The sequence below is a fragment of the Sceloporus undulatus genome, chromosome 1 (genome assembly GCF_019175285.1).
Source record: "Sceloporus undulatus isolate JIND9_A2432 ecotype Alabama chromosome 1, SceUnd_v1.1, whole genome shotgun sequence".
Lineage (NCBI taxonomy): Eukaryota > Metazoa > Chordata > Lepidosauria > Squamata > Phrynosomatidae > Sceloporus > Sceloporus undulatus.
In genome coordinates, this window is record NC_056522.1 from 14,900,183 (window position 1) to 14,928,099 (window position 27,917).

The 27,917-nt window shown below is 40.2% G+C and overlaps 1 protein-coding gene across 1 annotated transcript in view; it reads left to right on the top strand.

Annotated features, from left to right (window-relative positions):
- RTN4 (reticulon 4) overlaps window positions 1-26,770 on the top strand; it is an 85,244-nt gene extending 58,474 nt beyond the window's left edge. Inside the window, 6 exon segments of the mRNA XM_042469319.1 lie at window positions 260-467; window positions 4,653-4,791; window positions 17,352-17,421; window positions 19,179-19,225; window positions 20,815-20,873; window positions 25,622-26,770. Of these exon segments, the coding sequence (XP_042325253.1) occupies window positions 260-467; window positions 4,653-4,791; window positions 17,352-17,421; window positions 19,179-19,225; window positions 20,815-20,873; window positions 25,622-25,664 (566 nt within the window). The 3' untranslated portion in view covers window positions 25,665-26,770.
- The last annotated feature ends 1,147 nt before the right edge of the window (window positions 26,771-27,917 follow it).

Genomic DNA, 27,917 nt, shown 5'->3' on the forward strand with positions numbered 1-27,917 from the left:
CAGGGTATAGTGGCACTGCATGTCATGTATACTGAATTTCTCTTGCAAGCAACATTTTCAGATTTTTTTATGCATGTGTAAGATCGAAGTGTGTATGTGTGTTTATGGATGCAGGTTGTTTTTGTTATGCGAGGTGTATGTGATCACACATCTGCCTGTATACAGTCATATGCTTTAAGTGTTTTTATTAAAATTAGACTAATCTGTGCCAGTACTGGAGAACATGACTTCTAACTACCTTTCCTTTAAATCTTTCCAGTTGTTGACCTCCTTTACTGGCGAGACGTTAAGAAGACTGGTGTAGTGTTTGGAGCCAGTTTGTTCCTCCTGCTTTCTTTAACGGTGTTTAGTATCGTGAGTGTGGTTGCTTATATTGCCTTGGCTCTCCTATCAGTGACCATCAGTTTTAGGATATACAAGGGAGTTATCCAAGCAATCCAGAAATCTGAGGAAGGTCATCCATTCAGGTGAGTGTTCTTCTGCCCTACTCACAGTTGGTGTGTGTTGTTGATGAAAGGATATGGAAGGTTGTGTTGGTTATTTTGTTAAGACTTGAGTGTTTTGTAAATGCAGGTTAACTCGTATTGAAAGCAGACTTTGTTTCACAGCCAATCTTCTGCCTAAATCTAATTGTTATGCCCAAGTAGAGTTGAGACACTGAATGAATGGGAACTTGGTAAGGCAATGTTTACATGAGTTCCATGGATTCAGTCCATCTGTTCTAGTTGGGACAAAGAGATGGATTTAGGCCTTTGTTACTGAATTCCTGGCATAGCCTTACTTATAATCAGATTTAATAGAACATTGAGGACATTGTAAGAGATGAAACTTGGTGCCAGAATTTGGATTGATCCACCTCTGTATTTGGAAGCAGAGGGAGATTGTAGTTGGGTAGCGTTTGCACATAGTAGTCATTTGTTAAAAGTGGACACCTCCAAGTAGATTTATTTGTATGTGGTTGCTGTGACGAAAAAGAGCCACTGCAGGTAAGCAGCTTTTAGTGGATGTGCTTCCCATGAGACAGTGCAGGTCCCTATAATAAGCCATTCCAGGTGACCAGGTGTCCTGGTCATTACTTACTACCTACTACTGTAAGGGGTGCAGGTTGGATCACTGTTTCGTTGTTTTCACACATCCAGGATTGCCAATCATTCACTTTGCAAACATAATCAGGTTTTGTTTTTGCAAGTAAGCTGCCCTACCCAAGATATGTAGTTGTGTTAAACCTGATAACTTATCTTGAATTCGATTTACTTGGTTGGGTATCATTAATTCCTCCTGCCTTCCTGTTTGTTTCAGGACGCCACACATAAACAAATTTGTTCACCTCTCTGAAAGAAACGAAGAAAATCTAAATATATTAATATCTACATTTATTCCAGTTTTTCTTCTGCCATTTTTAATGAATGAACAAAAGCCAGCAGCTAATGAGTTACAAGCAGTAGCTTGCTTCTGATAAAGAGTAAAAATGAGGACACATATTTTCTTACAACTGTGTGTCAATTAAGTAGTCCTTGCTTCTGCACAAGTGTATACCTAATTCAGAGCCAAAGGCTTTCTTCCTGTAATAATATGTTATTCTTTACTTAAATGTTCAAACGGTTTCTCTAACCCTGGCAATACACTTGTAAGCACTGTGGCAATAACAACTTAGCAGAATCAGCTAAAAGGAAACTATACCTGTGTTTAGATCTGAATGGGTCATTCCAGCTTTAAATCTTTTTTATGTGACCGGAAAATCTCACTAGATTTTTATCTTTCAATCTTTCACATAACTTTGTTCTGTTTTTCCCAGTGGGCTAACCATGCCATTCTTCCCCATTTTGTTGACAATACCCTTGAGTGTAGTCCAGCCTCAGTTCCTTTCTCTCTCTTTCTTATTAGATCCTTGATTGTGATATTCAGTAGTTTTGTAGTAACTGGCCATATTTGCACTAGTTGGTAAATCAGGATTCTAGAGAATCTTGAGTTAGTCTTCATGAGCAGCAGGCTAACTTCATGTTGTCCCATCACTCCCACTTGGCTGCTCCTGCAACAAGAAACTGACACACACAGCACCCAGTGACTATTATGTTCTTTCCTACTAAATGATTGCCCAGGAATGTCTAAAAATATTCAAGGCTATCATAAGGCTATACATTACAGTGAATGGCTTCTCTATAAAAGATAGGTTCTGTAAATTTAGGACAAATGCTGTGAAGGAAATCCCCTCCCTCTTCCTTAAAAGAAAGAAGAAATATTATATTGTAGGCTTTTTTCAACCTTTTTACCCCAGAGGAACCCTTGAAATAATTTTCAGGTCTGAAAGAACTGCTACATAAAAGTGATTATATCTGCAGCTCAAAAAAAATTGGTTTTCCCCCCAGTTGCAACCATCCATGGAACCCTTGGGCTCTAGGGAGCTCTGGCTGAGAAACCCTGGTATAATGGTATGTATGACTGTTGGACCAGGGCTCTGAGAAACCAGGGTTTCAATTTCCACTTAGGTCCAAAACACTGCAGAAATAATCGTGTTTGAGACTGCTTTAACTATCCTGGCTCAGTGATAGAGAATCCTGGGAATTGTAGCTTATTGTGGTACCTTAGCTCTCTGACAGAAAAGGCTAAATGTCTCACAAAACTACAGCTCCCAGAATTTTCTAGCACTGAACAAGGACAGTTAAAGTGGTTTCAAATTGGATTATTTCTGCAGTGTATTTTAGACCTTAGCCATAGAAACCAACTGGGTGACCTTGGAGAAGTCATACTCTCTCATCCTTAGAGGAAGGCAATGACAGACCGCTCTGAATAAATCATGCCAAGAAAACTCTGTGATGATAGGGTTGTCATAAATTGGAGTTGACAGGGAAGCACATATCCAACCAACAATACAGTGGTACCTCGGGATACGAATTACCCAGCTTACGAATTTTTCGGGATACAAATAAATCCCATAGGGATTTATTGTTTCGGGTTACGAACGTTTTTTCGGGTTACGAAAAAACGCCGGCGCTGTTTTAAATGGAGCCGCGGCAGAGCCGCGGCTTTTTTTCCCATTAGCGCCTATGGCAATTCGGGTTACGAAGGTTTTTCGGGTTACGAAATTAGCCGCGGAACGAATTAATTTCGTAACCCGAGGGAGCACTGTAGTTATGTTTAGGCTGGAAAATTGAAAGGGTTGAAAAAGCACTTTCTGTTACATCCTTAGAAATTAGGGGATCATTCCATTAGACAAAGTCATGAGTTGTCTGTTCGGCATTGAATGCAGGTGTCCCATCCTACCAATTCCCAATGTGTGGACTGTTTTTGGACAGTATTTGTAAATGATTAGAGTGAAGCCCAGAGGATGTCATTTGCCCCTTTTCCTTTGTGATTGAGATTTCCTGCATGGCGGGGGTTGGACTGGATGGCCCTTGTGGTCTCTTTCAACTCTATGGTGTTTATCAGACGAGCTCTTAAAGAGGTACTATTCCAGTGTGACTCCTCTAGCTGCCTCCTGTTGCATGCTGGGATTGGCAGTTTTAAGGAGGGGTATTTAGAATTCTCAGGCAGAGAAGTTCAGCTCCTTAAAACTGCCAATCCCAGCATGCAACAGGAGGCTGCTAGAGGAGTCACACTGGAATAGTACAGTACCTCTTTAAGAGCATAGTGTGATAAACATCTATGATTCTATGATTCCATGCTTCCAAATCTCCAGTTCTTCTGGTTTCAGTTCTTCAAGTTCCATTTTAAGATGTTTGGGAGGGGAGTGAATGAAGGTTGGGTAGAGACTTAGTTTTGTCTATGTCTACTGGAATTTTTATCCATGGGTTAAAGTGGGGCAAAGTGTAGGGCACATGCAGGCAATTTAAGCCCAAGTAAGGCCTTTCTTGAACTGGGCAGTGAAGGGAAAGAGACTACCACTTAATTACTTTGGCCTAAAAAGGCCTCTTCTGGGCTTAAAATGCCCCCGAAGGAACCTAAAAACATGGCAAAAGTGCATCCATGTCCTTTAGAGGCATTTGGAAGCAGATATCTTTTGATTTTTTTATGGGAGGGTATAATGGAGGGTACAGCCCTCCAAGTTCTTTCCCTAGGCATCAGCAGTTGTCTTCCCCTGGGTTAGAGGAATAAAAGTGGGATGTAAAAAGCTGCTTATCTGTGAAGTATATTTATTCAGGTCTTTGAAGTTGGAGGTGTCAAATAAAAGGCAACATAAATTTACAGCGCTTTATAAATAAAGGATGATGATGATGATGATAATAATAATATGACTATCAGGGCCTTCTTTGGAAATGGGTAAAATATGTTTTCCTGTTGTTTAGCCAACAAAAAGACATTGGATTTCATTTGCTAAGTCTTTCTTTTAATGTTCAAAGGGCACAGTGTTATTTGTTTGCCCTTTGCCTAGTCAGCTTTACATGATCAGGCTTTGTTTCTTCCATTTAATTGCAGCTTAATTAACTAATCATGCCAGTTCTTAGAAATAGAAAACAAAAAGCCTTTAGCTGCTGCAGCTTCTCTTCTGTGCCTGATTTAGAGAATGGTCCATGCTTAAAGCTTGTTCATCTGTAGGTTTCTTGGGAACTCTGACTTTCCTGTTGTTTCCCTCGTTCTTTGACTGAAAATTTGGAGAGTTTAAAAAGCTTCTGTAGCCAAACAGCGTCTCATGAATGGCATTTTTCCTCTTCCAGGGCTTACTTGGATAAAGATGTTGCTGTGTCTGATGAGCTTGTCCAAAAATACAGCAATTTTGTGCTCGGCCACTTCAATAAAACGGTCAAAGAGCTCAGGCGCCTCTTCTTAGTGGATGACTTAGTGGATTCTCTAAAGGTAAGTTGCTTCCTTTCTCTTTCTAGAGCACTGGTTCTCAACCTGTGGGTTGCGACCCCTTTGGGAGATCGAACAGTCCTTTCACAGGGGTTGCTTAAGACCATCAGACAACACATATTTCCAATGGTCTTAGGAACCGAGACACCGTAGCAATGAAAATAATTTTATGGTTGGGGGTCACCACAACATGAGGAAGGTTGTGGCATTAGGAAGGTTTAGAACCACTGTTCTAGAGTATGAATGTTACAGTAAACCTGTGACAGTAAACCTGAATTGGCCTGCAGAGCCATCTACAGCTATATCTAGCTGTAGGATTGGAGAAAATGACATGGACCAACATATCATCCTGAGCACACCTGATCTCATCTGATTTTGAAAGCTGAGTAAGGTTGGGCCCAGTTAGTGCTTGGATGAAAGACTGCTAGGTGACACCAGAAATGGACTTAGGAACAGGTCTTTCCTGAAACTTCAGATAGCTGTGGCCAGTAAGAGCAGAGAATACTGTACTAACCTAGATGGACCAATAGACCAATGAGGCAACTTTCTTTGTTCCTAATTCAGGAAGTTCTATGGGTTTTTCAGGTAATGAATACTTAGAGGTATTGAGCCTATCTGCACTTCCCTCACCTTGATGTATAACTACTGGTTGATAGGCCATCCCCAATCATTCCCATGATGGATCAGTTCTTTGAGACTGGGTGAAATAAGTTGTAGCATATGTTTTCATAGACTTAATAAATGCATCTGTGGAAGTACCCTTGGTCTCAGGAAGCTTAATGCTACAACTTCTTTCTCTCAGGTAGTCTCAATAGTGCTACAAGATCCCTTTTCATACTGATACTCCAGATTAATACAGCTATGTATCTGAATTCTTGCTTTAAAGATGTTATTGAGGATAAGCAGAGATGGATAATTTTATGTCGGATTATATCACTACTAATTTTTACAATGAAAAGAGATTTCCAGAGGAGAGAATGGAATGGGAATATATACATGTGGACATGTTCATGACTTACATGATGCATAGGTGGTTCTGTATGGGAAGGGCAGTGTTCTTTTTGTTCAGGGGTAATAATTGTGTTGTCATTCCAGCTGTTACTGTTTCTGCAGTTCCCAGTATTTCTTGCCATTTGTTATGCTGGCTAGGGCTGCTGGGACTTCTAGTCCAATAATAGCAGGAAGGCCACCAGTTTCCTGATCCTTGCTTTTGTTTCTGTGGTTGCGCTGTACATGAATGCATCATTCAGATACATTCAACATCATGCAATGCAGATACTATGGCCAAGCATGGGTATCTGTTCTTCTGCCTCCCACCATGCATTGCCTTTAGATTACTTAGGTTTATTCAAAACAACTGTTTGCTGTGCAAGACATTTTCTAATACAGAATGCCATCACTGCACAGAAAAACATCTGAAATCATTTTTGTGGTGAGAGTTGCACAAACCAGTGGCATACATTAATTTTTATTGGTCTCAATCACCTCCCTGGTGCAAATGCTTTCTTATTTAGTTTGTTGATAGTTATTTTTATTTGAGCTGCACTTTGCTCAACCTATTTGGATAAAAGGCATGGATTCAACTGTAGAATACAGCCAAAAAAAATTCCTCTGCTATTAAAAAAAATCCGTTTGACTGTCAGTAAAATATTCATTCCTCTCTTGGACTAGAATATAATCTCCAGTGCCTTTCCAGCTCTTTTGGTACAACTTGGCTGATCTTGAACACTGCAAACACCTTATATAACTATGCAGGTTTATATGCTGTGGAGCACGTAGAAAGTGCTTCAGAAAGAGAAAAATTACTTGGATGCTTTTTTTTTTTTTAATTTCTGAAGACTTGATCATCAGTAGAGTAGTATACAGTCAGCCCTTCTTATACACGGATTTTTTATACACAGATTCAAGCATACACGGTTTGAAAATGTTCCAAAAAAGGATAAATTTACCTTGATCTTCCATTTTTTATAAGGGACACTATTTTGCTATGTCATTATATTTAATGGGACTTGAGCATACACGGATTTTGTTATACACGGGGGACCTTGGAACCAAACCCCAGCATATAATAAGGGTCCACTGTAATTTGAACTGAAGGATGGTGCTCTTCAGATCCTTCATATATGCTTTTTCACATGTATTCAGAATTGTACAGTCACCTCTCCGTTTTCATGGGGGATCCATTCTGGACCCCTCCCAAAAACTGAAAAATCGCCAGTATTTAAGCCCAATTGGCTTGAATGGTGGTGCGTACCCCATTTTGTCCCCCTCCATTTGTTGCCTGCAAACGGACGAGGGATGCGGACTCCAAGTCCATGAAAACGGAAGGGTGACGGTATTTTGGCAAACTACATACCTGAGTTCAATCAGTTATCCAAAATTTATGTGATATGTTTTATGTCAGTAAGGACTTTACAGTATTTCGAAAAGCGCATCAGACCTAATTGTTACCTGTGCATAACTTGCAATATAATGTTATGTAATGTGATATAATATGCCTGTAACAGCATATTGGAGCAGTATAAGTTGTACATTAGAACACTTCTTGCCATTCTGTGAGCACAAATATGCATATGCCATGGACCAACATTACCAGTCACTAGTCCATGCAGACTCAATTGGATCAGTAAGATTTACCTGATGACATTTAGCATTGATTTTAACTGCTCTGTTTCAGTTCAGATTAGCATTTGGGTATAGGCCAGTGACTCCCCCAATGAAATCTGAAGTTTGTGGCATAACTAGATACATACTGATTACCAAAATGGAAACTAAGCCTTATCTATTTGAGTGTGTGATAGGCAATATAAATCTTTATTTGGTTCTTGCATGGAATTTCAGTATTTTTCTGCTTCCTGAGCAAGACAATATGAAGTTTTGTGCATTTTTAAAAATCTTTTTTTTTCTTTGACACATTTTTTTTAAAAGAAAACAAATTGTGCACAAAACTTAGGGGTTTTTTTTCACAGAAAAGTCTTTTTTGAAGAAAATTTTTGCTCACATCCCAAGGTTTTTATATAACCAAGTTTTTTCACAAAAATGCCCTGAAATACAAAATAAATAAATAATAAAATAAAATAAAATCTTGTGGGTGTTGACCATTTTCTCAGTGAGGGGCCTGTTAGAGTTGAAATGGCCGTTATATATTAAGAATACATATTTTTAAAAAAACTTTTTTTCTTTGCTGTCTGCTAAATGAGGTCCATCGATTTATTAGTACAAAAGCTCACTGAAATCACTTGGAAGGACTGGCTATTTGGATTTAAAATGTAGCCTAAACATGGATTACAGAGCATGTACCTTCAAATGTTTTTTTAAAATGTGGTAAGACCTGGCCACAGATAACACAGAAAGTGGGAACAAACATGAGGAGCTTGACAGTTTTGGTCCATCGGCAAAAACAGTTGCATTTCATTGGCTGAAATCCAACACCCTGCAGCATAGTGTAAATATCTGCATGCGGAGATATGCTTTGCCAGCCCTACATAACACCAGTGCAGAACAGCAGCATTGCACAGTGCATGTCAATGAGTGGGTGCCATTGTGGCAACACACAGTTTGCAATCCCAGTGTGCACTCTGCAATCTCAGAGTTCAGCTGCAATGCATGGTCTTCTTGTATGTGCCGCTTGACTTCTGCTGCTGTCTGCAAAATATATCTATTGCACTATGATGAATAATTCACCCTATGTGCATAGTGGGACTTATCCATGCATATGTCACTAATACAGTAATAGCCATTGAGTGGTATCTGAATCTTTAACTTAGTGCAGCTAACCTGTAAGAGGTTAAAGAGATTCACTAGGTAAAGCTACCACAGACTGTTCAGTTGACCTCAGTTTTCCAACTCTAGAAATGCGAGGCCAGAGTGTTTTAACCACAGTTGTTCAATTAATCTGTGCCCTAGTGGCGCAGTGGTTAAATGCCTGTACTGCAGCCACTCACTCAAAACCATAAGATTGCGAGTTCAATACCAGCAAAAAACTCAGGCTTGCATCCTTCCGAGGTCACTAAAATGAGTAGCCAGGTTGTTGGGGGCAATTAGCTTATAGTTGTAAACCGCTTAGACACTTCTAGTTCAGTATGAAGCGGTATATAAATGAAGCTGTTTGTATCCCACCTTTCTACCAGAAATGAGAGTCAAGGCAGTTTACATAAATTAAAACAGGTACAAATGCAAACATATGTAAGTAAAAAGTCACAAAACGTTATTGTTAAAATTTAATTATCTACAGCAGTGGTTCTAACCAGTGGTTGATGCCCCCCTGCCCCCCCCCCTGCAGTGTCCTCACAGGGGTCTGTGGAGGGTTGAAGCAATGTAATGATTTTTTACAGTTACAATAGCCCTGGTTGAAATGCTAAGTTTCTTCCTCAGTGGTCTTATGCACCAACTAGTGGACGTAGGAGCCACAACCCAGATAACTGAAGGGGCACACTTCCTGGGCTTAGTGATCCTGGAAATGCAACTTGAACCATTGCTGTGGCTGGTTATTCTCCTTCAGCTTTAACTAACAGTTAATTTCCTAAGGAAACCACTGGCTTGGCCTGGTGGTTAAGAGCCTGGTGAGCCTGATCCTTTTTTGAGCCAGTGTGATGTGGTAGTTCGAACACTGGAATATGACGCTGGAGACCAGGGTTTGAATCCCATCTCAGCCATGTAAATCCACTGGGTGACCTTGAGCATGTCACACACTCTCAGCCTTGGGAGAAGGCAATGGCAAACTTCTGAACAAATCTCACCAGGAAAACCCCATGATAGAGTCACCATAAGTCAGAAATGACTTGAAGGCATACAACATACATAAGCCAAGAAAAAGTTAAAAGGGCAGAGGCCTCCCAGTCATAAAGCTGCCCAGACTGTTTTGTGAGGAGGGATTCAGAGACTTCTTTCTTGCAGGAAATCTAGAGAACATGAGTGGAGGTGAGCTGAGAGCAGGAAAAAGTGGGGTGCCTGCATGTTTATGCTGCACCCAGATCCCCACGCTGGGTTGATAGGCTACGATTGTGGCTTACCACAGTTATTGCAGGAAACACAAATTGCAGTAAAACATTCCAACTTCTTGGATTTTTTAAAACTCAGAGTCACCATAAGTTGAAGTCAACTTGACAGCAAATAACAACAACAGCAGAAACCCAGTTAAAGACCATGTGCATATACAAATGGGATAAAATCATTAGACATCAAAGTTTTTAGTGAAAATACATGTTTCAAAGCAGGTTAAAACAATGCAATATTTTTTAAATACCTATATGAAAGAAAGCATTACTGTACGATTAAAACAATGATTTCATTACTATGTAAAACAAAATGAAACTATTCTGTCATTTGCAGCAGCAGCAGTAGGGTATGATCTAAGATGTGGTGCTGGGGAATCTTATAGACAACCAAAAAGACAAACAAATGGGACCTAGAACAGATCAGTACCCCTAGAAGTCAAGATGATAAAGTTGAGGTTGTTGTGCTTTGGTCATATCATGAGACAGAATGACTCACTGGAAAAGACAATAATGCTAGGAAAGGTGGAGGGATGTAGAAAGAGAGGTAGACCCCATGCTAGATGGATGGACTCTATTAAGGAAAGCACAAGTATGAATTTACAGCACCTAAGCAGAGCAGTGGAAGATAGTCTCATCCACAGGATCAACTTGAGTTGGGATTGACTCGAGGTTAACAGCAACAACAGAAAAGAGAAGTCAGGACCAGTGGTTAGTTCAGGGTGTTGATAGGAAGAGCAACAACTTTGCAACTCCTTGCACTGAAGTGTTCCAGCTGAGAGGTGGGGTTGGTGATGGCTTGAACACTGTTTTCCTTTGTCAGTACAAACACTTCTGTAGCAGTCATTAACAGGCATAGATTTGGCAGAGCTGAAGGATCAACTGTCTCCTTATCAGAAAGCATCTGTCACTGCCTGGTATTCTTGTGTAATTATTGACTGGTGGCTATCTGTTTTGCTCTGTTGATTTTGTGTGGCTGAAGTTACTAATTGGTGACTTTTGGGTTTTGGAATTTCAGTTTTCTGAGTTGGTACATTTGCTGATGTTTTCTAATTGGGATGAGTTCATTTTCTTATCTTTCTCTGCTTTATTCTTGAGCCAGCATTCAGCAGCATAAACATCAAAGGGATCTGAACATAAAATGTAGCCCGGGGGGGGGGGGGGAGGAAGTAATCTATGGAAGTTGAAACGAATTGAAATTAAAAATAAATCTTTACTAGGACTTTTATACTTTTTATTCCCTTTTCATTGATTGAAGCCTAAGACAATCAAGAGTTCTATTGTATGAGATTAAAAGTCTCCCTAGTCTAACATCCTGTTTCCGTACCAGCCAGCAAGATCCATCATTGGGGCTTGAAGGCAACAGGTTGCTACGCATATTCTGGTACTCTAGAAATGTATTGTTCTGCTATTTTAGTAAAGAGGAGACCAGGCATCAGAAAGTTGGCATCCTGGATCAGTCTTGTTGGGACTTCATACTGGTGGTGAGCGGGACCACCTCTCATCCCCCCACCATTTCTCAGCAAGGAAGGGGTTGTTGTCCAGTCATCCCTCTCCTAACCTTTCCTACATGAAAAGCCATTGAGAAGTTTGCTGGCAGTCAGATGAGTCTGAAGAGCTCCAAAAGTGAAGCTCCAAAAATGCCTTGAAACATATTTGGCTCACAGATAAGAGATCCACCATTTCTGTCTGCATTAAATGGACTTCTTTCATGAATCTCCCTAACCCAAATTTAAAGGCATTGGCTATTGTGATGTATAATAATTAATTCCACATTTATTTATTTATCCATTCATCTTTGTCCTGGTTTTTTATATAGTATTTTATTTTATAGTATTGAAATCACACCTCTCAGTTACTGAAAAACTGCAGTATTTGCCAATTGTTTCTGAATTCAGTCCATGATGTTGATTTCAACCTTTAAAGCTCTAAATGGCTTGAGCACAGGCTGTCTTGAAAGATAACATGTCTCAGTATTAACGTGGTTGATTTTAAGATGATCAGGTGACTTCACTTTGAAGGGAGTCCTTGTGGAGATTCAATTGCTTACACTTGAGAAAAAGATTTCCCTTCAGACCCAATCTCTGGAATGTATTCCCTGTAGAGTCTCTTCCTTTGGAGGTCTTTAAATAGTGGCTGGATGGCTATCTGTTGGCAATGCTTTGACTGTGAGTTCCTGCATGGCAGGGGGTTGAACTGGATGGCCCATGTGGTCTCTTCCAACTCTATGATTCTGTGATTCTAGAGTTGAAATTTGTCACTGCTGTCTTTGTTTTCAGAAGGATATTGATGCAGTTATTTTAATTATACTGTAGCCTAAAAACTTGGTTTTTTTGGTGTTGCTTTTCATGTTTCTTCTATATCATTATCTGACTCTAGGTGGGGTTGGGAAGTATTTATACCACCTTCCCTGGTTTTAGAAAGGTGGTATAGAAATATAAGGAACAAATATAAAATGCCAGATTCTGGCTTCTGTGTCATTAGTGATGAATGTGTGAAAATGGTCTGTATTGGAAGGGAGCATGTGGTTCCTATAGGCTGCATGTGGACACTGGATCACATTTTTGCAGTCCCTGAAACCCTCCACCAGTCCCTCTGAACTTCCCAAAATCTGTGCATAGACACACCCCTCTCAAATATCTTGTTTTCCCTCAGTTTTTCCTTTACTGTGGTGACAGAAAGTAATGAGATACCACTCCTGGTCACCTTTCTGAAGGAGAAATGGAGGAGAAATAAGGGCCAAGGGAAGCTGTGGCTTGTGGGGAGGAAGCCTTCCCCTACCACTTGTGTCTGCATTATCTATATTAGGAATGACTTGAAAGATGTCAGTTTTCTACTTCAAAGAGACTAGTGCAGCATAGGCACGTACCATTGGCACTCCCTATACATGGATTTGTTGTTGTTGTTCCCTGCCCCTCAGGCTTACAATCTAAAAAGACACGACACAAAAGGAGAAGGGAGTGGTGGTGGGGAATAGGATCAGGTCCAACAGATCTTCTCCACCTCCGAGGCCTGGACCAAGGCAGATGGACTGGAGGGGAAGGGCTTGGCTTCTTAATGGATCCACGGATCCAAGCATTCACGGCTTGAAAATATTCAAACATTTATAAATTCCAAAAAGCAAATCTTAATTTTGCCATATTATATAAGGGACACCATTTTACTATGCCATTGTATTTAATGGCACTTGCACATCCACGGATTTTGGTATCCACATGTGGAACCAAACCCCAGTGGATATGGTCAGTGGTACCATTAGATCTCTAGGTGATTTACAATGTCAAGAGTTTCTAACACCCAGTTGTTCAGTAAAAACAAGTAGACTCCCCTCCTTGTTGGATTAAATAACTTGTGGACAAAACAGGAGTATAGCTTGGCCTTAACTAGAAGTGTACAGAAGTCCCTCTGTTCCACCTTTTTGCATTGGACTCTCATCTGTGGATCTAGTTCTAGGTTTGTTTTTTTGGTGGGGGGGGGGGGGAAGAAAAGTTTTTTAAAAAGACTAATGTTACATCCACCCCTGGACTAACCAACAGCTGCCTTAAAAAGTCTTGCCAAGTGGATCAAATGTCAGGGGCTCCCAGCTTTGCTGTTACGGGTAACTCTGTCATGCTTACCATAACAACTAATCCTGAGTCCCTGTATTTTGAGGATCAGGGTAGGGCTTGCTGAATCTGCAGTGCTGCTGAAGTGGAAATTAACATCATTTTATCAAATTATGGTATGGCCTGCAGTGACCAAGGTGAGCTTCTTACTCCAACATACAGTACAGTGGTACCTCGGGTTACGAAATTAATTCGTTCCGCGGCTAATTTCGTAACCCGAAAAACCTTCGTAACCTGAATTGCCATAGGCGCTAATGGAAAAAATAGCTCTCTGCTGCCCTCCGGTGGCGAAATAGCGCCGAGGTTTTTTCGTAACCCGAAAAAACCTTCGTAAGCCGAAACAATAAATCCCTATGGGATTTTTTCGTATCCCGAAAAATTCGTAAGCTGGGTAATTCGTATCCCGGGGTACCACTGTAATTGTGTATTCATGAAATGCATCCAGAATGGCATACACGTGCCAGTTGGCCATTTAAGTTATTTTCAGAGATGAAGTCAGCATTTGGATGTTTCTTTCTAGTCAGTCATACATAGATCAAGCCAAGGTAAACAGCTTTCTATTTTTAGGAGGGTAACCCTGACTGAGTCAGTTGCAACAAAAACATCAGTACCTTGTGGCACCTTAAAAGCTAGAATACATAGTTGTGGACATGACCTGTCTTGAACTATGGTTGGGTTTGCTGAAGTGGGCTATATGGTACAGTTGATTAGATTTCTCAAGACTCTAATGAGCATTCTGTCTTTTGGATGTTTTCAAATTTACCTTTATAGGCATATCTTTGCAACCATTAAAAACTGCAGGACTAGGGGTCTTGGAAGAGCAGGATTCACACTAATAGATCTCTGTACCCAGTGGCATCTCATTTTGTACTTTTTCTATGTCTGCATCAGATCTGACAAATCTATGTTGTATTTCTAAATCCTTTCTTTCTGCCACTGGATACTTAACAGTGTGTTTATAGTGGTTAGTTGTTGGTTACTTACAGCTTAAAGCTTGTAGTATGCAGCTGTGATTTCTGTTAGCTGTAATACAAAAGAGAGGTTACCCACTTACAAACACAAGTGGAAGCAGGAAGTATTTCCCTTGGTTGGTGACAAGCAGTATTCTTATTCTAAAATAGCATTATCCAAATATTATATTTGTAATGGAAAACAGTGAAGGCCTAGTTACTTGCAAGATTCTTCTTTGTTTCTTTGGATTGCATAAGTTTTATTTTTACATTGTTTGTATGCCATCTGATAACCTGGCTATGTGAATATAGGTTTCCATTTTTTTTATTATTATTATTATTATTGGCAACTAGAACTGGGAGACAGAGAAGAAATAATTTCTCACATGATGCAGAACTTGGCTAAACCTCTGTTTTCCCCATACTCTTTAATTCTCCCCACAGTTGTAATGTTGAGTCCTCTGTCCATCTTCCTCCGTCTTGCATTCAAGAGATCAAACTTGCTTTGCAAGTGCATCTGACATGTGAAACTTGTTTCCTCTGAAATGGCAGGAGCCATCGTCTTCTGCTAGAATATTAGATAATTTGTCAGTCTGGGAGACAATAGCCTTCATTTAGAACATATAGTCTTCTACCCTGTGATTCAGAGCAGTAGATGAGGGATTCCCAGGTTGTCTCCCATCCAGTAGATGGGAGATCTAGACGTGCTTAGCCATAGTCTTCTGATTAAGCTCTTTGGGAGTTTTACTCCAGCTGAATTTATCAACTCCTCTTTGTATCCTGATATATTTGACAATTGGTAGCGAAGGGGTAGGATGGTTTAGAAATGCTAAATACTTGGTCAGAATGCTATCCTGTTTCCTGGTTTCTTCAAGCATGCACACCTGACACCTGTAATGCTAGAACATAAATACTTTATGAACAGTTGTGCGAGCATGATTTTAGACCATTTGATAAGACAACCCCTATTGAATATTTTGCCCTTAGACTAGCAGTGGGAGGCATACAGGCTGGGAATTCACACATTGGTGATCTAGCACTTCCATCAAGTTTTCTTCCCTTGCCCTGTTCTCAGTTATTTGACAAGTGGATTGACTTACCTTCTCTGATCTGTTTGTGAGCTATTAGGGTTGTGCCTCCTGCCTTAGCAATGTTTAAGTAGCCTTTTTCATTTCTCAGGTACAGTAGCCTGACTACAAAACAATAGTCTTCTCATGCCTCATCTACGTCAGCAATTAACCATACGATAAAACATACCTCTTAGATCAGAGCTTGGAAGAGTAAAATTTTTAGAGACAACAGCTGCCATAATTCCCCAGTTTATAATCATGCTGACTGGGGGCATTTCAGGTGTTTTTGTCCAGAGAGGTAATACAGTCCGCCCTCTCCTTACGCGGGGGATCCGTTCTGGCCCCCTCCACGTAAGGCGAATTCCACCTATGCTCAAGCCCCATTGGAAACAATGGGGCTCGTGTGGGGCGGGGCGGCAGCGCGTGGGGCGCAATGGGCGTGTGTGCCCATTCAGTTGAATGGGACCCGCTGCCCTGCACGTATAAGCTCAAGTCCGCGTAAAGCGCGCCCGCATATGACACAGGTGCACTGTATATCCAAGCTCTTTCCTGTCAGCTTTGGCTCCTTGAGGTTGGCTATTCATCTATGGTTTCCCATAACCAGTCTTGTATGTTCTAGATCAAAAGTTACCAGTACGCTGGACCAAAAGAGATGCCTTCCATAGATTTTACAGACCCTCTGGATTTAGCGGAACTAGTGGTTTGACTTTATTTAGGAGAGCTGCACATATGGCAGACCTGACTGCTACTTATGTGAAGATGATACACAACCAACTTCCTCCCTTCTGATGTTAAGTCATCCTTAAGCACTATCACAAAGTACCAAAGACAGCAATTGAGTGCTGACCCCACTCGAAATATGAGGGAACACAAATAAGAGCCCATAGTAGTGTCTGGTTATGGGGAGAGAACCTGTAAGTGGTGGTATTACTACTACTAACTACTGATTACTAATACTGTTACTAACAAGTGACAAGTTTTAAAATAATAGAATAATTAAATAAGCTAAAACTTATTTAAGTAGCAATAATAAGTTAAAAACAGATTTAAAAGCTTTTACAACTAAGATAGTGAGTGCTGTAGGTGTAGAGAGAAGTGGAGTAGTTCAGACTAGTATGGGTGAAGTGCCTCCTAAATTTTCATTTACAAAGCAGTAATTAGCAGAGCAGATATTTTATCACAGTGCAGCAACTTAATGTTTGGGGTGGCTTTGTCCTGTGTGATGCATGCTATCCCTTTCTGCTTGGAGGGCATCTGCTAATGAAATAGTCCCCATGTGATGATATCGATGTGGTGTGAATGCTACCTCAGGGTGACCTTACCCACATGAAAATAGCACAGATATTGTGCCCTAGTCTGACTATGGAGTGGGGGTTGGGGAGGTTGAGTCTGCCACACTCATCTCTTTCACCACTGCAGACCTTGAACCTGTTTGGTGTAGAAATGGTCACCTGAACCACAGGGAGACAGAACAGGTGTGAAATGCTGTGAGTCTTTCCTCATTCTTCACTTGGCCTGACCCAGGGAAACCTTAGAGGAACAGGCTGCGGATCCTGTTACAAGTCCTTTTGGCTATAATTATCCCTGACATACCGAGGTTGAAGTGTTACCCTTTTGCTGCTTGACTGTTCAGCATTTCCTTCAGAAGAGTCATTTTAATGAAGGCCATCTACAAATGGAGGGGAGTGGATACAGTTGCCATGGAGATGCTACTGGAAATAACATCCTCATAGGTTTTCCCACTTTCTGTTTCCAATGATGGCTTACTGTGCTTCTGTGTTCCCATCATATGGGGAGTCTCCATGCAGCCATGGACATGTGGACAGAGAGCATGGAAGACTTTTTGACATGTTGGCCACCAGCAGTGATTGTACAGGTCTGCTCCAGATCTAACTAGAGCGTCCATATCCTGTGTTCTCATTCAGCAATCTTGCTCTTTTTCAGTTCGCAGTGTTGATGTGGGTGTTCACTTACGTTGGTGCCTTGTTCAATGGTCTGACACTGCTGATACTGGGTAAGTGGTTCTCTTTTTCATGTTGCACTAACTGATATCCAATATCTGTTTTCTAGTGTTACCCAACAAAGGCAGCAAGGATTCTATCCTGGGTCCAGCTTTGTTGAGCAAATGACATCAAACTGGGAGGAGATGCTAATACCGCTGAAGATCAGGATGATCTTACTAGATTGGAGAGCTGAGCCAAAATTTACAAAATGATTTTCAACAGGGATAGATGTGAGGTACTATATTTATGTGGCTGGGCCTAAATACCCTAAAGCAGTGGTCCCCAAACTGTGCCCTTTAAGAGATTTCGGTCTTCAACTCCCAGAAGCTTCAGACAGTAGTCTGGCATTCTGGGAGCTGAAGTCCAAAATCCCGTAAAGAGCACAATTTGGGGACCACTGCCCTAAAGTATCCAAATCCTGGGAGCTAAGTCTGATCTTGGAAGCTAAGCAGTTATCCCTGTACTTGGTACTTTGATTAGAGACTTCCAGTGAAGGCTGTAGGTTATATTTCAGAGTAAGGAACTGCCAAATCATCTCTGAATATTCCTTGCCTAAGAAAATCTTATGAAATTTATAGGGTTGCCATAAGTCAACACGTGACTTGAAGGCATTTACTCCCACACATTACATTTGTGCAGGAAAATGCACATAATATCAAATTGGTGATATCTAATTTAGCAGCAGTACATGTGAAAAGAAGCTAGGCATTTTAGTAGACTGCCAGCTTAGCATGAATCCACAGTAGGAAACAAGGGCAAAAAGGCCAATGCACTTCTAGGCAGATTTATCAGACGTATAGTGTCCATATTAAGGGACATAATAGTACCACTTTATTCTGCTTTGGCCATACATCACCTGAAACACTGTGACCACATGTGGCCGCCAAAGTTTAAGAAGGATATTGGCAAGCTGGAATGTGTTCAGGGATGGTGACCAAGATGCTGAAAGGTCTGGAAGCTAAATATGATGAATGGTTAAGAGAGTTGGGTATGTTTAACCTCGAAGGGAAAAAACTGAGAGAAAATAACCATCTTTAGATACCTAAAGAATTGTCTTTAACCTTGAGATGTTCAACAGTGGAATAGACTCTGTCAAAGGTGGTGGACTTTTTTTCATCTGAAGTTTTTAAACGGGATGGGTGGATGGATGGATGGATGTTCACCTTTCACAGGTACTTCAGTGGTGGATTCCTGGATCAATGGAGTTGGATTAGATGGTTCTTCCAGCTCAAACACTGAAATGCAGTAGCATTGGAGCAACGAGGGAATCATGCAACCCTCCAGATGTTACTGGACTGCTATTCTAGCATTCCTCACCATTGGATCTGGCTGGTTAGGGTTCATAGAAGTTGCAATTCAGCAAAACAAAAGTAGCAAATCTTGGAGTAGGGAAGGGATAGCATCCAAGTTGGTAGTCTCAAATATTATACTTGCAGCATTTGATTTGATCATAGTACTTAGTTTTGTCAGTGGTAGGAGCCATGCTCAGTGTTGTTTCATGGTGAGATAACTCACGTGAGTGACCTCTACTTGGGCGTATCATTGGCATATATGGAAGTATTACTTCGCACATTCTGTACTGCCTTTAGTTCTGGCCATCACTACTTCCCATAGTTTCTTTGTGAACACCATATGCTGCAACTGTAGGATATGAAGTCTGCCTTTTGCAAGATGTGTTTGCATGGATTTTTATGCATCTTATGTGATGGCAAAGTTTGTCTCAGCATGTCTGTGTACTTAACTCTGTTTTATGTTGTTTTTTCCCCAGCTCTGATCTCACTCTTCAGTATTCCTGTTATTTATGAAAAGCACCAGGTGAGAGCATGCTGTAGTATATACTCTGGCAGTTCGGCAGAGGTGGCTGGATTGGTTGGGATATTGTGAATAAGTTGTGTACAGAATGATTGATTGAGCAAACACTGCAGAGCACAATCCCATCCTCTTTGCCTGTTGAGTTTCTTAATCTAGCTGCTTTTCCAGCGTTCATCTGGGGTTACGCAAGTCATGACTTGGCAGACATTCTCAGCTGGGAAGCACTGTGGCTGATAGACTCAAATGACCTGCTTCGGACACTTTACAAGGCAGAGATTTTGGGTTAGGCAAGACTGAAGTTTTGAAAGAATGAGCTTGTAAAACTACCAGTCCACTTAAATACAGTCGGCCCTTCTTATACATGGATTTTTTATACACGGATTCAAGCATACATGGTTTGAAAATGTCCCAAAAAAGTATAAATTTACCTTGATTTTTCATTTTTTATAAGGGACACCATTTTGCTATGTCATTATTTTTAATGGGACTTGAGCATACACGGATTTTGTTATACACGGAGGGTCTTGGAACCAAACCCCAGCGTATAACAAGGGTCCACTGTAGAAGTAGTCTCTTCCCAACACAAGACTGTACAGTGGTCCCTTGGCTTACACGGGGGATCCGTTCTGGACCCTCCCCCCTGCATAAGCCAAAAAACGTGCATGCTCAAGTCCCATTCAATTGAATGAGGCTCGTGCTTGTGGTGTGGGAGAGTGCATGCATTGTGGGCGCGGGCGCCAGTCATTCTCCCGTCATGTGGTTTCTGCATAAGCAGGAAGCTGTATAGGGCGCCCTCCTATAGCGCAGGCACACTGTATATGCTTCTTGTAGATCAGGGATGGGAATCATGTGGCCTTCTGGATGTTGTTGGACTGCAGATCCTAGCAGCCCTAGCCAGTACAGTGGTACCTCGGGATACGAATTACCCAGTTTACAAATTTTTCGGGATACGAAAAAATCCCATAGGGATTTATTGTTTCGGGTTACGAACGTTTTTTCGGGTTACGAAAAAACGCCGGCGCTGTTTAAATGGAGCCGCGGCAGAGCCGCGGCTTTTTTCCCCATTAGCGCCTATGGCAATTCGGGTTACGAAGGTTTTTCGGGTTACGAAATTAGCCGCGGAATGAATTAATTTCGTAACCCGAGGCACCACTGTACTGGCAGTTATGAGGGTTGCTGGGAGTTGATGTTGAACAGCTTCTGGAGGGCTGCATTATTTATTCCCCACCCACCCTCATCTTAAAGGTGGCTTAAATATCGAATTGATCTGGCAGGTGCATAGTGAAACACCACAATAATTAAGCCTAGGACAGTTGTATACAAAATGTTAAATTTGACTTTTGCTGCTGATTTTTTTTTTTTAAACGTATAAAGCCTGAGTACAGTATGCTTCAACAAAAGCCCTAGTCTCTTCCATGGACAACAATCTTCCCCCCAGGTCTGATGGAATTCAAATAATGTTTGATAACAATCTTGTGTCCTCAGCATTTCCCACCTATTAAAACATCATAGCTGGGGATGTAGGATGTGTAAATACATATTATTCAGAACTCATTAAAATGGTAAATTCCTTCTTTTCTTTTGTTTTCCAGGCTCAAATTGACCATTACGTGGGGCTTGTGAATAAGAATGTTAAAGATGGAATGGCAAAGTGAGTGCTCTGAATTTTGAAGCCAATTTAATTTATTAATGGCCTTTATGTATGCATAAGTGCTGCAGTTATGGTGCTACACACTGAATTCTGGTGTCTCCTCTCACAACCCCCCATTTCCAGGCTGTTGCTGTGATCAATGAGCATCTTGTTTCTCTGGCTGCATCCGCACTGGAGAAATAATGTGGTTTGACACTGCTTGAATAGCCATGGCTCTATGCTATGGAATTCTGGTAATGGTATGTGAAGTCGAAGGCTTTCATGGCCGGCATCCATAGTATTTTGTGGGGTTTTGGGGCTATGTGGCCATGTACTAGAAGAGTTTATTCCTGACATTTTGCCTGCATCTGTGATTAGCATCTTCAGACTCTGAAGTGGCCAACCACAGATGCAGGCAAAACGTCAGGAATAAACTCTTCTAAAACATGGCCATATAGCCCAAAAAACCCACAAAAAATAAAATAAAATCTGGTAATGGTAGTTTGTTGTGGTCCCAGAGTGGGCTAGAATTCATGAAATATTCTAGCTAAGAGGTGCTAAAATAAAGCAATATAAAGATGCCATGGGGAGCAGGCATCCCTTGGCTTCAGTTGTGATGGTCATGGTAGTGACAAACATTGTTTGGAAGCACTTCTTGTAATTTCTTCAGTTGTACTCTGTGGGAGGTTAACACTGGTCATGGTCCTGCATAATGCTTGCAACGATCTGCATCATGTAGTTACATGTAGTTGTGCAACAGCTTCTTTCTATTGAATACTAACATTATGTAAGTGATTTTATATCACGTCAGTGTACCTGCTTATTGTTCCATTATGTGAGGAGGAGGAGGCTGTTTTTGCCATCCCGGTGAATAAACTGGTACATTGAAGATAATGATGAATAGTTAGGCCTCATCCAAGAATGTCCAACTGCATGACCAGTCTTGTTGGGTAGTCCCAACTAGATTAGGCTGATTGAATCCATTGTTGAAGGTCTATAAATGCAAGGGTACATCCAGTTGATTCAGTGGTTCTACTCTGCTCAAGACTAATGGTAGGATTAGATTAATGTGAAATGGTTACATTGGGAGAACTCAGTTGTGGAGTCCTGGTGGCACAGTGATTAAATGCCAGTACTTCAGCCACAACGTTGTGAGTTTGATCCCGGGGCTCCAAGGTTGACTCAGCCTTCCATCCTTTTGTAGGTCGGTAAAATTGAGTACCCGCCTATTGGGGGCAATTGGCCAACTCACTGTAAACTGCTTAGTGTGTGCTGAGTTCACTATGAAGCGGTATAGAAATATAAAGTGCTTGTTAGTTCCATAACAGATATATGCATGCCAACCTAGCTTTAAACCATAACCCTCAATGAAATCCATCTTATCATCTTCCAGCAAAATCCAATCTCTAATCCAGTTTAGGGCGCATGCATTGTGGTACAATTCCAAGTTGGGTAAGCCCAATCCTCCTCTATTCTTGGTGTCCTGCAGTACTTTAAGTTTAACCCTAGGTTTCTTTTCCTGCCACAAAAAATCCCACAATATCTTTTTCCCAGTTCTTAAAGGGTATCTTATTTGTTACAATTGGCAATGTTTGAAACAGAAAAAGCATTTTTGGGAGAACCTTCATTTGAATTGTAGCAATCTTCCCAAACAAAGATAATCGTTGTTTTGCCCATTTTCTTAAGCCTGTCTTTATATTCTCCCAAACCGGCACATAATTGTTTTTATACAAATCTTGATTGTTCTCTGTCAGGGTTATACCTAAGTATTTCACTTTATTAATCAACTGAAACTGTGTTAAGGATCCAAGTTCCTCTTTTTCTCTTTTAGACAGATTTTTGGTTAGAATTCCAGTTTTCTTTTTATTCACCTTAAGTCCTGATAATATACTAAATTCCTCTAAAATTCCTTCTAGTATTTGAATTGATTTTTTTGGGTTCTCCAGAATGATCACCAAATCGTCCGCAAAGGCACGTAGTTTAAATTTATATTTTGGAAATTCCAACCCTTGTATTCTGTCATCTTTTCTTATTTTATTATTAAGAATTTCTATTACTAATAAAAAAAAGCAAAGGTGACAGTGGGCAACCCTGGCGGGTTCCTTTCTCAATACTGATTAAATCCGTCTTCTCCCCATTTACTAAAACCCTTGTACTCTGTTTACTATATATGTTCATTATCCAATTCTTATATCTACCCTTAATACCCCATTCATCCATTGCAATCTCTAAAAAGTCCCAGTTCACACTATCGAATGCTTTTTCAATATCCAAAAATGCTAACCCCAATTTTCTACTTCTATGCATCTGGAAAAACTCTATCACGTTGACAATTAATCTAATATTGTCTTTCAAATGCCTTCTTGGTAAGAATCCTGCTTGTTCTGGGTTAATTATAGATGTTAATCTCTTTTTCAATCTCTCTGCAAGGATAGTGGTAAAGATCTTATAATCAATATTCAACAACGATATAGGGCGATAGTTCTCTATTAACTCAGGGTCTTTACCCTCTTTTTGGATTAACGTTGTTACAGATTGACGCCAAGATTCCGGGTAATTTCCCCAATCTAAGCCATTTATGATCTTTAGTAGAGGGGGTATTAATTCTTCTTTAAAAGTTTTATAAAACTTTCCTGACAGTCCATCGGGGCCGGGAGCTTTTTCCTCATTAAGCTTTTTTATTGCATTTTCTAGTTCTTCCACAGAAACTGGTTCATTTAAGTCGTTAACCTGAGAATCAGATAAACCAACACCAATTTTATCTTTTATATACTCTCTTATATTAACCCTTAATTCTTGAGATGGTTCCTTTTCCTTGTAAAAATTCTCGTAATAATTCTTAATCACTTCCTTTAAATTATCTTGATGTGTAATCGGGACTTCTCCTTCTTTTAATTTTGATATTAATCTCTTCTCTTTTCTCTTTTTTAATTTATAGGCCAGTCATCTTCCAACTTTATTGGCATTTTCAAATTCATTATATTTACTAAATTTAATTTTATCTGCAATTTCCTGTGTTATATTTTTATTAATCTTATTTTGAATCAATTGTAATTCGTTGATCACTACCTCATCTCCTGGTCTACTTTTAGCCTCTTGCTCTTTAATTTTCAGTCTTTCAAACAGATCTTTGTCTTTTTCCAGTTTTTCTCTCTTCTTTCTTTTTTCCTGTTGTATTAACAAACCCCTAAAGACCGCTTTGCCTGCATCCCAGACAACAAGGATAATAGACAATTTAAACAACACTATATTAGGAACTCTCTGCTATCCACTTGGAATAAGTACAAAAAATTGTTTTACAAAGGTTTACCAAAATGGACCTCCCCACAGGAGACGTACCATAAGAAAGAAAGTAATACAACAACTAATTGGTTGAGATACGAGAACATACTAACAATAGTTGGAAATGTAGCGGTTTTGAAAACCAAAGAGGAGATACAAAAATTAGACCCCCACTTTACGTGGTTAAAATACTTGCAAGTTAGAGAAGAATGGAAAAGAGATAAAGAGGAATTAGATAAAGAAGATACACAGCCCGAATTTGATAAGATTATTAGAGGTACTAGATTCAAACTAATTAAAAAAATTTATACATTTCTTTTAAGTACTGAAATGTGGGATGAAACAGTGAAAACCAATATGGTAAGATGGGCACAGAATATCCAAAGAGATGTACCTATGTCCAGTTGGGAAAACGTATGGAAAAGAAATTTACGTTTCACTACCTGTAATAATTTGAAAGAAAATTATTATAAGTTATTGTATAGGTGGTATTTGTCTCCAACCAGACTTGCCAGAATTACTAAACATGGAAATCCCTTTTGTTGGAAATGCGGTGAAAAAGGAGGCTCCTTTTACCACTTATGGTGGACTTGTAAGGATGCTCAAAAATTCTGGAAGCAGATCCATAGTCAAATAGTGGGTACTTTAAAGAAGAATATACCTTTGAGTCCAGAATTATTTTTGTTAAACATAACAGATGGTATTCAGGATAACTTGATACAAGATGAGCAGAGCGTTCTATTATATGATTAACTCCGCGCGATTGAAATGGGCTCAGTATTGGAAATCTAATAAGACTCCAACCGTAGGAGAATGGGTGTTAAAGCTGAACGAGCTGGCCATTCTAGATATGATTTCGATGGCTAAACATAACAGAACCCAGCAACAACATGAAGAAAAATGGGATAAGGTCTCAGTGTTATGGGAAAATCATAGTATGAAAATCGGATAAAATATTATTAACTTCTCTGTTCTCTATTCATACTTTTACTATTTATATATTTATCTGTTTCTTCTGTTCCTGTAAAGCCTTGAAGTATTATATATCGGTATCTGTATGGGGTATATACATAGATGCCTCTTTTTTCTTTGCTCTGGAATACTTGAAATAAATAAATAAGCAATTTAAAAAAAAAAAAAGAAATATAAAGTGCTAGGTGCTTGTGTGTGTTGCAGTGGCCAAAAAGGTACAACCACTTGTGTAAGGAAACTTTCATAGGTGCATGACACCAACAGGATTCCAGCCAACATATAAGATTAAGAATCATTTCTTAGGTCAATAGTGACTAGACTTTTGTCTTCTTTTTTTGTTCCATCCCTATTCTAGTACACGGCTTTGTGAACTATTTAGTATGAACTTGTAAGGATGGGAGGGCACTGGACAACAGAGGAAGCATTTATTATTGTTGTTGTTGTTATTATTATTATTATTATTAATACCCCTCTAATTTTCCACTATTCAAATAGACTGTTTTTCTTTTTAACAGGATCCAAGCTAAAATCCCTGGACTGAAGCCCAAAGCCGAATGAAGAACCAGAAACAACTTTTATTAAAATAGGATTTCATCTTTTAAGTGGGGAGGGGAAGGCATATTCATTTGGATTATGTGGGGAGGGTCAGGGAATAGCAAAACCTTGACATTGCAGTGCAATTTCACAGATCTTTATTTTTTAGCAACGCAGTTGGGGGGGGGGGGGAAATAACTTGTTCTTGACTGCCATGTGTGTTCATCATGAGTATTGTAAGCTGCTATGTATGGATTTAAACCTAATCCTCTTTGCTTCTCCCGTGTACAGCACCGGTTAACATAACCAATTGGAGAGCTGTACATTTTACGCTTTGGACAAGGTAGTCTTGCTGCGTTTTGAGAGAGCCGAGTGCAGTTGAAGTGCAGGGAGAACACTTCAGTTTAGCACCGCTTCTGGTCTGTGTAGATTGATTGCAGGTTTTCTAAAATGAGACGTTTAGAAGAATATGCCATTAAAGCAAGCTTGAAAAGCCTTGCCCTTTTGGTATCGAGTGTAGCTGTATTGTGCTTTTTAATTTTACCGTTTTATCAATTGCCAATATAAAAATTATATATATAATTATATATATAGTGTTTCACAGCAGCTTAGGATTTCCAGCTCCTCCACAGTGCTTGGAATATCAGAGAACTGAACTGAGATTCTTTTTTAGCTTCATGGTAATGTAATCTTCAGTTTTCAGAAAACACTAGCATCTATTAAATGAATAAATCCAATCTTCTCTGCACATTTACACAATTTCTGCCATAACCTATGCTGCACAGATCATCTATAGTCTATTTTGAGTAAACAAGTTTACAAGGCTCTCAAAACTCTGAATCTGTGGGAGGAATTTCCAAAGGTGTGATCCCGAGATCCTTGCAGGCAGAGCAAGGAACACCCAGCATGCTTGTTCTTCATTGTGCTCGGACTCCTTGGCATCTGTGCATGGGTCAGAGGGTTGCACCCTGAAGCTGCAAATGTCATTTGGGAATTTCAAACATTGTTAATGCAAGAAGTTACAAATGAAAATGTATACACTTGCGGTTTAAGCTGTATTGAACTAAGTCTGTGGAATGCATTGTGAAATGTAAAAAACCCTCGAGTATCAATAAAGTGTATAGACTTAAGTGCTTTGCAGTATTTAGATGAGTGGCTCATTTTGGCTGTGTGTTGAGAGTGAATTGACAGCTGATGAGACTTGTATCTTAACATTGTTTTGTCTTGGCTGCTGAATGTCTGGATGGTTCGTAAGGAAAAGTATGGTGTGCAAGATTGACTCCTCATCCTAAGAGCCTGGGATGGCTCATAAGCATCACTGAATACTAGTTAATAGGTTATTCTCTTGCCCTTGAGCTCTATCCAAAAAACATCCCACCATCCAGCAGCTGTCAAAACCCAGGCAGAGTCCCTGGCTGCATCCACACTGCAGCAATAACCTGGTTTGACGCTGCTTTAACTGCCCTGGCTCAGTTCTGTAGAATTCTGGAAACGAGTTTGTAGCCCCAGTGCCTTCAAGTTGTTTCTGACTTACGGCGACTCCATCATTGGATTTTCTTGGCCTGATTTGTTCAGAGGTGGTTTGCCATCATGGGCCCCCAAGGCTGAGAGCATGTGACCTGCCCAAGGTCACCCAGTGGGTTTCGTGGTCAAGAGGGAATTGAACTCTGGTGTCCAGAGTTGTAGTCCTACATTCAAAGTACTACAGCACATTGGCTCCCTACATGACATTAGTCGCTTATTTAGAATGATCCTGGTTACTTGTTTTGCATTTATTTAGATATGGAATGACATCCAGGCTCTGTAGATGTGTCTGGAAGATTACCTTTCAGTGGCAAATGTTAATTTGTTGTTGATCTTTTGTGTCCAGTTTGAAGCATCCCTTTTAGTAAAATATAAAATATGGCGGAGGAGCCAGCATGGCATAGTGTTTTCAGCACTGGAATATGACCATGGTTCAGCCATGAAACCCACTGGATGACCTTGGGCAACTCACATGCTCTCAGCCTCAGAGGAAGGCAATGGCAAACCACCTCTGAACTAATCTTGTCAAGAAAGCCACATGGTAAGCGGTTTCACCATAAATCAGAAATGACTTGAAGGCACACAATAAAAACAACATATGGTGCGTTCTCCTCAGCCCCCAGGTGACCTTGTTAAACAAAATACCTCCTGTTATCTAGGACTCTTTCCCTCTTGTGCTTGATTTCAGCCTGTGAGCGCATGTGAGCCCTGGTGGCGCAGTGGTTAAATGCCTGTACTGCAGCCATTCACTCA